The sequence below is a fragment of the Callorhinchus milii genome, unplaced genomic scaffold, assembly GCF_018977255.1.
Source record: "Callorhinchus milii isolate IMCB2004 unplaced genomic scaffold, IMCB_Cmil_1.0 Scaffold2, whole genome shotgun sequence".
NCBI classification, from domain to species: domain Eukaryota; kingdom Metazoa; phylum Chordata; class Chondrichthyes; order Chimaeriformes; family Callorhinchidae; genus Callorhinchus; species Callorhinchus milii.
The window spans coordinates 125,246,546-125,258,731 of record NW_024704743.1 but is presented as its reverse complement, the minus strand read 5'-3'; the positions used below and the strand labels follow the sequence as shown (position 1 = coordinate 125,258,731).

At 52.3% G+C, this 12,186-nt stretch overlaps 1 protein-coding gene across 1 annotated transcript in view; it reads left to right on the top strand.

The window, feature by feature from the left end:
* Positions 1-12,186, top strand: part of LOC103173493 (protein spire homolog 1-like) — a gene marked incomplete in the record, with an annotated part of 80,412 nt that overhangs the window by 37,418 nt on the left and 30,808 nt on the right. Inside the window, 1 exon segment of the mRNA XM_042332424.1 lies at positions 9,164-9,400. Within this exon segment, the coding sequence (XP_042188358.1) occupies positions 9,164-9,400 (237 nt within the window).

Genomic DNA, 12,186 nt, shown 5'->3' with positions numbered 1-12,186 from the left:
AGGATTTTGAATTCTATCCTCTGAGGGTTGGGGAGGCAGTGGAGCCGGGAGAGGGTAATAATAATAATCCTTGAATTTGATATAGCGCTTTTCACGTCTTCTCGACGTCTCAAAGCGCTTCACAGAATATGCTGTAAAGTGAATTGACTATATTTATGGACGAAACGCGGCAGCCAATTGCACACAGCAGTGTCCCACAAACAGTCGTGGGTTGAAAATGACCAATTTATTATTGTTTTATTTTAGAGGGATGATTATTAGGGCTGTGTGTGGAGTAAGGAAACTTGCCCAAGGTTTCATCCTGCTGGTCTCTCGTTTGCCAGGCGAGTGCTCTAACCACTGAGCTACAGGACTCCACAGGGTGGGGATGATGGGGTCACGGAGACTGGTGTGGGAGAGTACATGAGCAGCAGAGTTCTGGGTGACCTGCAGCTTGTGGAGGGAAGAGTTGGGGAGGTCTACATGAGGGAGTTTCTGTAGTCGAGCCTTGAGGTGACGAATGCGTGCGTATATGAGGGTTTCGGTGGCCTGAGGGGTGAGGCAGTGGCAGAGTCGAGCAATGTTGCAGAGGTGGGGGAAGGCAAAGCAGATCATGGCACGGATATGGGGGAGAAAGAACAGTTGAGGGTCGAACAAGATGCCCAGGTTCCTGACTGGCTTCGTGAAGGGGAGTGTGTATTCATGGAAACTGATGCTGCCAGTGCCTGAGGTGCAGAGGTGCTGGCGTGAGCCAAACAGGAGAGCCTCGGTCTTGCTGACATTCAGCTGTAGAAAATTGGCTCTCATCCAGGATTTGATGTCTGACAAACAGTCTGTCAAGACATCAGTTGTCCTGGAGTCGATGGTGGAGGCAGAGAGATAGAATTGGGTAATACTCTCCGGAATTAGGTAAGCAGGGTGTGTCCCTCTAAGGAGAGAGAGAGAGCGCATTCCATCCCAACAATCTCTGGGATTTCCATGTGTCGGTGGGATGTGGGGAATTCTCAGTTTGGTTTGGAGACTCTTAAGCAGATGGTGGGTTTCACATGTGTCAGACACTCGGTTGACCCCAAAAAAGAGCGGGTGTGAGGCGGAGGAATTTGGGGGAGATGTTCCAGGAGAGTACAGTCACTAATAATTTGTTAAGAGCCAGTTAGGCTTATAATTGCATGATTAAAGGCAGCGGTATGCATTTGAGCATGATTAGCCCATGGGCTTTTAGCACAACCCACATTTTAAATGCTAATGGCTTTGATGCAGAACTCCTCTTCCTGTGAAACAAATTGCTTGTCAATGCAGTTTTGAACTTAATTCACCATTGCATAGCCTCTCTGTCAAGGCAGTGTTTCAACCCAGTGTTTCACTGGCCTTGTAACACCCAGTTATTCGCCGATTGGGAGATCGCTTTTCAGAGGTAATAATCCCTCCCCCCAAAAAAAATATGGTTACCCAATTCTCAACTGTTTGTGGGACACCGCTGTGTGCAATTGCCTGCTGCGTATTGCCCACAAAATACACAGGCAATTCTTTAATGTCCTAATGTTTGAAGGTAAACAGTTACCAAATCAAGCCACTGTTAACATTATTGTAATGATAATAATCCTTGTATTTCCTCTTCAACATCTGGATGCTCCCTCTTGGTGACATCACCGCAGACATGGGGTCAACTTCCACATGTATGCGGATGACACCCAACTGTACCTCTGCTTCCACCCTTAACTCCAGGACCACTACATCCTGACAGACTCTCCCGGTTTCACTGGCTTCCCAATCTTCAGAGGATAGAGTTCAAAATCCTTGTCCTCACTTTCAAGGCCTTCCACGGCCTTGCGCCCTCCTACATCTCTGACCTGCTAACCCACTTTGAACCTGTCTGCTCCCACCGTTCAGCAGGCTCCAGGTCTTCCGCCCGACCCGCCCTACGATTGGCGGCCGGGCTTTCAGCCTCTCTGCCCACTCTTTGGAACTCCATCCCACAATCCCTTCGCCTTGCTCTCTCTCTTCCCTCCTTCAAGGCACGACCCAAGAGCCTCCTCTTTGACTGTGTCTTCAGCCGCCCTCTGGCCTCCGTCATCCCAACCCTGCCCGCGACACTCGGGTTCTGATCCCTGACTGTTCAGTGCCTTGGGATGTCCTCCTGACGAGAAAGCTGCTTTACAAATGTAATTTTGTTGTTATTGTATGTGATATAGCCTTATACCACACACCTCGAATTCAAGATCCTCATCCTCACCTACAAGGCCATTCACGGCCTTGCTCCCTCCTACCTCTCCGACCTACTATCCCCGCCCCAACCGCCCTACCATCGGTGGCCAGGCCTTCAGCCTCTCAGCCCCGAGGCTCTGGAACTCCATGCCCCAGTGCCTTCGCCGCTTCCTCCCTTTCCTCCTTCAAGGCCGGTCTCAAGACCTGGAAAGCGATCAGCCAATCGACTAACAACTGGGTTCCTACTTGCTTCTCTTCAACTGTGCCTTCAGCTCCCCTCTTGACTCTCTACCCACTCCTCGCTCCCTCCCCTCACCATTTCCCCCCTGCTCGGGTCCTGATCCAACTGTCCAGCGCCTTGGGATGTCCTCCCGACGTGAAAAGCGCTCTATAAATGAAATATTGTTGTTGTTGTCTCAAAGTGTTTCACAGGATATACTGTAAAGTGTAGTGACTGTATTTGTTGGGCAAACCCAGTTGGAGTCCTGTAGCTCAGTGGTTGGAGCACTCGCCTCGCAAGCGAGAGATCTGGGTTTGATTCCTGGCAGGGCGAAACCTTGGGCAAGTTTCCTTACTCCACACACATGATAATAATTCCTCCACAAAAAAAACACAATGATAATTTGATTACTCAATCCACGGCTGTTTGTGGGACGCTGCTGTGCGCAATTGGCTGCCACGTTTCGCCCACCATTGGTGGGCGGGCCTTTAGCCACTCTGCCCACCACCCTCTGGAACTCCATCCGGCAGTCCCTCCGCCTCACCCCCTCCCTCGTCCCCTCCCTCGCCTCCTTCAAGACCCACTTCAAGACCCTCCTCTTCAACCATGCTTTTGATTTCCCTGCTTCCCCCCCTGCCATCCTCCTTCGTAACTGTCTGTTCAGCTCCTTGGGACGTCCTCCCGACTTGAAAGGTGCTTTACACATGGAATTTTGTTGTTGTTCTTGTATATCAAATGCAAGGATTATTATTATTATTAACTGGTGTGGGGCAAGGGTTCACATTATCTGATGTGCCTTTTGCCAAAACATAGCCTTGGGTCATGTCTTTGTTCATCGGGGACAAGTAAGAGCAGGATTCACAAACTGTAATTCACAGGATTAATAATAATAATCCTTGCATTTGATACAGTGCCTTATCACACTGTTGAGACGTCTCAAAGCGCTTCACAGAATAAACTGTAAAGTGAAGTGACTGTATATTTTGTGGGCGAAATGAGGCAACCACTGAGCTGCAGGACTCCATGTGACCATGCCCACTTATTGTCGAGTCTCTCACACCAGCTTCCGTGACCCTATCATCCCTACCCTGCGGAGTCCTGTAGCTCAGTGGTTAGAGCACTCGCTTTGCAAGCGAGACACCTGGGTTCAATTCCAGGCAGAGGGCGAAACCTTGGGCAAGTTTCCTTACTCCACACAGAGCCTAATAATAATCCCTCCAAAACCAAAACCAATAATAAATTGGTCACTTTCAACCAACAACTGTTTGTGGGACATTGCTGTGCGCAATTGGCTGCCGCGTTTCACCCACAAAATATACAGTCAATTCACTTTACAGTATATTCTGTGAAGCGCTTTGAGACGTCTCGAAGACGTGAAAAGCACTATATCAAATGCAAGGATTATTATTATAATACAAGGATTATTATCATATTATTTTATTTTAGGCCACGAGGATTGGCCTGACTGAATCGAGTGCAGTAGTACAAGAGTTGAGTGTCCCAAAATACTCAATCAAATTCAACTCAATTTAAATGGTAATTATTTTTTGCTGAGTGCTCGCACAGTCAGGCGTGATGTGTGTGGCCCGGTACATTATCCTTTATTACTTCCATCAGCTTTGTGGACAATACCGTTCAGATGTTTCCCAATTGGGGTGATGTGTTGCAGCACAAATGGTTGTTTACAATTGATGGCCTGTGATGGAGTGATTATCAATGGAAGGTGTCTCACGCATGTAAAAGGAGGGTGTCTAACTGTGCAGATTCCTTTCACCTCCCCCTCCCTCCTTCACCACTCTCTCCCTCCCTCCTTCCCACCTCGCTCCCTCTCTCCTTTGCTCCTCTCTCCCATGATTTGGATAAATGTAAAGATTAAGTATTAAATCAAGAGTTACTGTAGGAAAAATCCTGCAGCTCAGTGGTTAGAGCAATCGCCACGCAAGTGAATGGACCCAACAACACAACAACAAAATGACATTTATAGAGCGCCTTTCACGTCGGGAGGACATCCCAAAGCGCTGAATAGTCAGCTGTTGGGGCTCGAGCATAGGGGTGGGGTAGGGGTGAGGGAAGGCAGAGAGGTGGGAGGGAGACCAAAGGCACGGTCGAAGAGAAGGGTCTTGAGACCGGCCTTGAAGGAGGCGAGGGAGGAAGCGAGGCAAAGGGACCGTGGGATGGAGGTCCAGAGTGTGAGGGCAGAGAAGCTGAAAGCCCGGCCACCGATGGTGGGGCGGGTCGGGCGGGAGACATGGAGCAGCCGGAGCCTGATGAATGGCGGGAGTGGGCAGGTTGGTAAGGAGTCAGCAGGTCAGAGAGGTAGGAGGGGGCGAGGCCATGGATTCTCTTAAAGGTGAGGACGAGGATCTTGAACTCGATCCTCTGGGGGATGGGGAGCCAGTGGAGTCGGGCGAGGGTGGGGGTGATGGGGTCGGGCGAGGGTGGGAGTGATGTGGTTGGGCGAGGGTGGAGTGATGGGGTCGGGCAAGGGTGGGAGTGATGGGGACGGGTGAGGGTGGGAGTGATGGGGTCATGGAGCCTGGTACGTGAGAGTACACAAGCTACAGAGTTAATAATAATAATCCTTGCATTTGATATAGCGCTTTTCACGTCGGGAGGACGTCCCAAAGCCCTTCACAGAACACACTGTAAAGTGAAGTGACTGTATATTTGTGGGCGAACGCGGCAGCCAATTGCGCACAGCAATGTCCCACAAACAGTCGTAGATTGAAAATGACCAATTTATTATTGTTTCTGGTTTTGGAGGATTATTATTAGGCTCTGTGTGGAGTAAGGAAACTTGCCCAAGGTTTGGCCCTGACCTGCCTGGGATTGAACTCGGGTCTCTCGCTTGCAAAGCGAGTGCTCTAACCACTGAGCTACAGGACTCCAGTTTTGGATGATCTGCAGGTTGTGAAGGGAAGAGTTGGGAAGGCCGATGGGGAGGGAGTTCCTGTAATCGAGCCTTGAGGTGACGAATGTGGGGTTGAGGGTTTGGGGGCCTGAGGGGTGAGGCAGTGGTGGAGTCTGGCATTGTTGCAGAGGTGGTGGTAGGCAGTGCCGGTCATGGCGCGGATGTGGGGGAGAAAGGACAGTTCAGGGTCAAACAAGACCCCTGGGTTCCTGACTGGCTCATTGAGGGTGAGTGTGCATCCGTGGAGGCTGAGGCTGCCAGTGCCCGAGGTGCGGAGGCATAGGCGCGAGCCAATCAGGAGGGCCTCGGTCTTGCTGACGTTGAGTTGGAGAAAGTTGTCCCTCGTCCAGGACTTGATGTCGGACAGGCAGTCGGTCAGGACGCCAGTAGTCCTGGAGTTCAGGGTGGAGGCAGAGAGGTAGAGTTGGGTATCATCCGCATAGTGTGGAAATTTAGCGCATGACGTCACCAAGGGGTGACCCAGTTCGATTCCCGGCAGGGTACAAACTGAGGAAAGTTTCCTTACTCCACACATCTCTGTTTACCAGCAGTAAGTAAGAACCCACTTGGTCAATTTGCGGATCACTTTCCAGAGGTAAGAATTCCCCCCACCCCTTCCCGAATAATAATGTCGTCACCCCCACAACTGTTTGTGGGACACTCACTGCTGTGCGCAATTGACTGCCCACAAAATATACGCTTTATAATATTGTTATTCTAAAGGGAATGAGCAAAAGGCTGGATAGTGAGATTAAAAGCAATGGAAACTTTGACAGTGTCAGTTGAGGTGAATGGGGAAGTGCTTCACTACTGATCTCTCCTGATGTTAAACCCCACACACATTCTAGTGGAGAGAGTGAGTGAGTGGTACTTACCCTGCAAGTCTGCCTCGAGACATCTCAAAGCGCTTCACAGAATATACTGTAAAGTGAATTGATTGTATATTTTGTGGGCGAACGCGGCAGCCAATTGTGCACAGCAGCGTCCCCACAAACAGGATTAAGTGAACTCATTTTTGAAAAAAATATTTATGAAAGATTATTACCCCCGGAACAACGATCCACCAATTGTCCAACAACCAGGTTCCTACTTACTGCTGGGTAAACAGGGTTGTGGGGTAAGGAAACTTGCCTAAGGTTTTGCTCTGCTCCAGAATCGAGGCGAGCACTCTAACCACAGGCTACAGGATTCCTCCCACAAGCACGTTACGACTGCAACGAAGAATTGAGCAAGACTGCAGACAAACCTGTTCTACTCACAATATCAGATATACAGAAACTCGTCTGGCTTTTCAGGATTCTTCTGACTGTTTTGAGCCATTACCATCCAGGAAACAATAGCTGTAACACAATGAGCCTCAGTCGGCAGATCATCAAAATGTATTCTTTTTATTTGCTATTTTGATTCCTGATGGTTTTCTCATGCTCAATTGCCTTCCTCCTTTCTCTCCGTGCCTTTGAAATCCGCTTTAAAGTTTTTTTTTGCCCAGCTGGGTGTCTGACACACACGGAAACCCATCACCGTGACCAGCCGGGTGTCTGACACACGGAAAGCCATCACCGTGACCAGCCGGGTGTCTAACACACACGGAAACCCATCACCGTGACCAGCCGGGTGTCTGACACACATGGAAACCCGTCACCGTGACCAGCCGGGTGTCTGACACACACGGAAACCCATCACCGTGACCAGCCGGGTGTCTGACACCCACGGAAACCCATCACCGTGACCAGCCGGGTGTCTGACACCCACGGAAATCCGTCACCGTGACCAGCCGGGTGTCTGACACCCACGGAAACCCATCACCGTGACCAGCCGGGTGTCTGACACCCACGGAAACCCGTCACCGTGACCAGCCGGGTGTCTGACACCCACGGAAACCCGTCACCTGCTTAACAGTCTCCAAACCCACCTGAGAATTCCCCACATCCCCCCACACATGGAAATCCCAGAGAGAGATTGTTGGGATGGAATGCGCTCTCTCTCTCTCTGGAGGGACACATCCTGTTTACCTAATTCCGGAGAGTATTAGGCGCAGGTTGGCGAGAGCCAAGGCTTGGGGGGGCCCCAGAGTGTGTGTAACTGCTGGAGTGTAACCCGCTAAACCCACACCGCTTGATGTAGCTCTTTGACTGTGTCTTTGGTACTCATCACTCCAAAACACTCCCACCCTCTCCTCCACACCCCACACCCCACCCTCTACATCACAGCCCCGCCTTCTACCCCAAACCTCACACCCCACCCCCTCTACCCCACACCCCCAGCCTCTACCCCACAGCCCCGCCCTCTACCCCACAGCCCACCCTCTCTACCCCACAGGCCCGCCCTCCACCCCACAGCCCCGCCCCCCCCACCCCCCTCCACAGGCCCGCCCCTACCCCACAGGCCCGCCCCCTACCCCACAGCCCCGCCCCTACCCACAGCCCCGCCCTCCACCCCACAGCCCCGCCCCCACCCCACAGCCCGCCCCTACCCCACAGCCCCGCCCCCTACCCCACAGGCCCGCCCCCTACCCCACAGCCCCGCCCCCTACCCCACAGCCCCGCCCCCTACCCCACAGCCCCGCCCTCTACCCCACAGACCCGCCCTCTACCCCACACCCCACCTTCTCCCCCACTCTGCTGAGTTCATCCACCTCTTCATGAAGACATGGAAATTGTTGCTTGAACCAACAACCTTCTGACTGAGAGGCAAGAGGGGAACGTCCCCGGGCTCTCCCTCAGACTCACCAAATCCGTGTACAATTCAGACATCAGGTTTGATCCCCAGCTTTTCTTTCTCCCCCACATCCGTTCCCTGACCAGGACCGCTTTTTTCCACCTCCCGCCTCCACCCGTATCTCACACCCACAGCAGCCAAAACCCTCATCCACACACCTTCACACTTCCTGGCTGGACTTTTCGAATGCCATCCTCGCTGGACTCCCCAGTTCCACCATACACAAAATTCAATTAATTCAAAACTCCGCCACGTGGAATCTCACCCACACGAGGTTCCGGACCCCCGTCACACCAGTCCTTACCAGGCTGTACTAGCTCCCAATTTCTGAAAGGATCGACTTCAAGATCCTCTCTCTGGTTTTCAAATCCTTTCATGCCCTCACACTCCCTACTTTTCCGACTTGCTCACCCCTACTCCACTACCCATTGCCTCCACTCAGCCAGCTCCGGCCTCCTGTTTGTCTGTCGCCCCCTCCACTCCACCATCGGCGGTCGTGCTTTCAGCCACTACACCCTGAAACTCTGGAGTTCTCTCCCTCAATCCCTCTGGCTTGTCCCCTCCCTCCCCACTTTCAAATCCCGCCTAAAGACCTTCCTTTTGATTGTTCTTATGGTCATCTTCCCCCCCCCCACGCCCCTAGCTCGGGGTCAGACTGCGCCAGTATTAACCACTCCGGGACACTCCCTGCGTGAAGGGCGCTGTGTAAATGTAAGCTGTTGTTGCTAGCACTGCTCCAGGCTGACACTGGGTTAGCAGTTTGTTCCTCATGTTAACTGGACAATGTCATCTCTCTGACAGCGTATTGAGGGTCGCTATGAAAGATTACGCCATGTATCTGATGTCCCAATGTCTGGCTGACCTTCTAAACTTTATTCTGTCTGAAGGGCTTTGAGACGTCTCCTCCACAAGATGAGGATCTGTATCAAATGCAAGGATGATTATGAGATCAACCAAACTAACCTTGTGATTTTGCGGGTGTTTTGAGCGAAGTTTGTGAACTCTGTATCTAAAACAATCTGTTTCTTTTTCCCCCATTCCCCGCACCCTCACCCCCACCCTCACCCCCAACTATCAACCCACCCTCAATCCCACCCTCACCTTCAATCTCACCACCTACCCCCCCGCAGGTAATTGAGTCGTTGGGAATCCTTGTTTACAAAGCCTTGGATTGGGGGCTGAAGGACAATGAGGAGCGGGAGCTGAGCCCCCCTCTGGAGCAGCTCATTGATCGCATGACAAACATTCTGGACGAGGGGCTGCTGGGGGAAGGGATCCTGGATGAAGGCTATGATGGACAAGATGAAGAGCAGGAGCCAGAGATGGGTGAAATCATCACCTTGAGAAGCTTCAGACACGTCATGATGGTGAGTGTTCCCACTATTCGCTCATTCGTTCCTTCTCCCACTTGCTCCCCAGTCTGTCCACGTGTTTTCTATTTAGTGTGTGTCAGCCCGGCTTAGAGGTAGTGCTCTCTCTCGCTTTCTCCCCCCCTCCCTCTCTCTGCCCCACTCTCTCTCTCTCGCTCCCTCTCCCTCTCTCTCTCTCTCTCCCCCCCCCTCTCTCTCCCCCTCTCTCTCTCGCGCTCTCCCCCCCCTCTCTCTCCCCCCTCTCTCTCTCCCTCTCTCTCTCTCTCCCCCCTCTCTCTCTCCCACTCTCTCTCTCTCCCCCCCCTCTCTCTCCCCCTCTCTCTCTCTCACTCTCTCCCCCTCTCACTTTCTCTCTCTACCCCTCTCTCCCCACCCCCTCTCTCTCTCCCCCTTTCTCTCTCTCTCTTCCCCTCCCTCTCTCCCCCTCTCTCTCCCTCCCCCTCTCTCTCTCCCCCCCACTCTCTCACCCTCTCTTCTCTCTCTCTCTCTCCTGCCCCCAACACCCCCACCTCTCTCCCCCTCTCACTCTCCCCCCCTCTCTCTCTCTCCCCCTCTCACTCAGGAGGTTGTGGGTTCAAGCCCCCACGTCAGGACTTGGAATCACACAATCTAAGCTGATGCTCCAATACAGCGCTGGGGGGGGGGGGGGGGGGGGGGGGGACTGGGGGGGGGGGGCACTGTGGGAGGTGCCGTCCTCGGGAGGAGACGTTAAACAGAGGTCCCGTCTGCCTGTTCAGGCGGACGGTAAAGATCCCGCGGGGCTATTGGAAAAGAGAAGGGAGTTTCTCTCTCTCTCCCGGTGTCCTGGACAACAATCCCCCAAATAATATTGCCCACTCGCCCCACGGCTGTGTGTGGGGACACTGCTGTGTGCAATTGGCTGCTGTGTTTTGTATACAGTCACTACACTTTACAGTATATTCTCAGAAGCACTTTGAGATGTCTCAACAACGTGATAAGGCGCTAAATCAAAAGCAAGGATTATATTAGTGACAGAGCAAACTGCTGATGACTGAACTGCTGACAGGGCTGAATAATGGTTTTGGAGCCTGATATATTGTGAAAGATCATCCATGTGGGCAGTGAAATGGCCAACCACACCCAGACAGCAACAACCTTCAGAAACATGCCTCCAGCACTGTGCAATCAGGCCGGTCAAATGGGGCATATTTCTAGTGCCTCTGTATTAACAACAGCAATAATAATAATCCTTTCATTTGTTACAGCGCCTTATCAGGTCTTCGAGACATCTCAAAGCGCTTCACAAAATGCACTGTAAAGTGAATTGACTGTATATTTTGTGGGTGAAACGCAGCAGCCAATTGCTCACAGCAGCGTCCCACAAACAGCCGTGGGTTGAGTGACCACATTATTTATATTCGTTTTGAAGGGATTATTATCCCTGGAAAAGTGATCTGCCAATCGACTAACAACCAAATAATATTGCTCACTCGCTCCATGGCTGTTTGTGGGGACGCTGCTGTGTGCAAGGGGTAAATGGGGCATCAGAGGTTAATTAGGGGCTGAGGTGTGGGGATAATGGAGGAGTGATGGAACTTGGGGGTGAGGAGATTTGGAGGTGAGAGGGATTGAAGCGAGGGGATTGGGGGCGAGGGGATTTTGGGGTGAGGGGGATTTGGATGTGTTAGGGATGGGTGTTGGGAAGAGTTTGGGAGGTATATAAAATGCTACATCAAATGCAAGGATTATTATTATTATTAAGGGATCCTATTAGAGAGCTCACACTTTGACCTATCAGTTAGTCCGGGGGGTGGGGGTGATGAAGCTCACACTACTCACTGTGTCCCCAGTTGTGGGAAAGTATTCTTTCTGAATAAAAAAAACAGGCTTTGCCTGTGTGCAAATTTATAAAAAAAACTGGTCTGAATTGAAACAGACGGAGAAGCAGACAGTGACCCTCTGTCCTGCCATCAAGCCCTCGCTCCTCTCCATCAATATAAACAGGGCTCACTACACAATGTGTGACTGGAGCTTCTGTTATTGCCGATCAGCACCCGCAACACTCTGAGCACAGGGAAAGCCGTCACAGCCACGGGGGTGAGGAGGGAGGGGAGAGTGGGGGGAGAGAGGTGGGGAGAGAGGTGGACAGAGGGGGGAGAGAGGGGCGGGGGAGAGAGGGGGGAAGGGAGAGAGAGGAGGGAGTGAGTAGGGGAGAGCGGGGGTGAGGGATAGGAAGGGGGAAGGAGAGGGAAAAAAAAGAAAGGGAGAAAGACAGAAAAGAGGAAGATAAGAGAGAATGAAGGCAACAACAACAACACTTACATTTACATGGTGACTGTCACCAGGAGGACGTCCCAAGGCATCATCAAGGGTTCGTCACCTGAGCTGAGGTTTGGGATCAGGAGGGTGTAGGGTGGGGGGCATGGAGGGCGAGGAGGGCAGAGGGCGAGGAGGGGGGAGGGTGGGGAGTGGATAGTGTGGGGGAGGGTGGAGGGAGAGTGTGAGGAGGGGGAGGGTGGGGAGTGGGAGGGGGAGTGGGGGGAGTGGGGGGATTGGGGAGGGCGGGGGAGGGTTGAGCCAGGCCGGGCTGTGGTGTCATTAGCAGTGAGTGCCTTGGAATACTACGGCCCTCCTGGCTCAGGAAGCGGATAAGAGACCATCACATTCAGTTGCCAAACATGTCACCTTGGAGCCAGTTCAGATTATCATCAGGCGTGTGGAGTAAGAAAACTTGCCCAAGGTTTTGCCCTGCCAGGAATCAAACCCGGGTCCTCTCGCTTGCGAGGTGAGTGCTCTAACCACTGAGCTACAGGACTCCACAT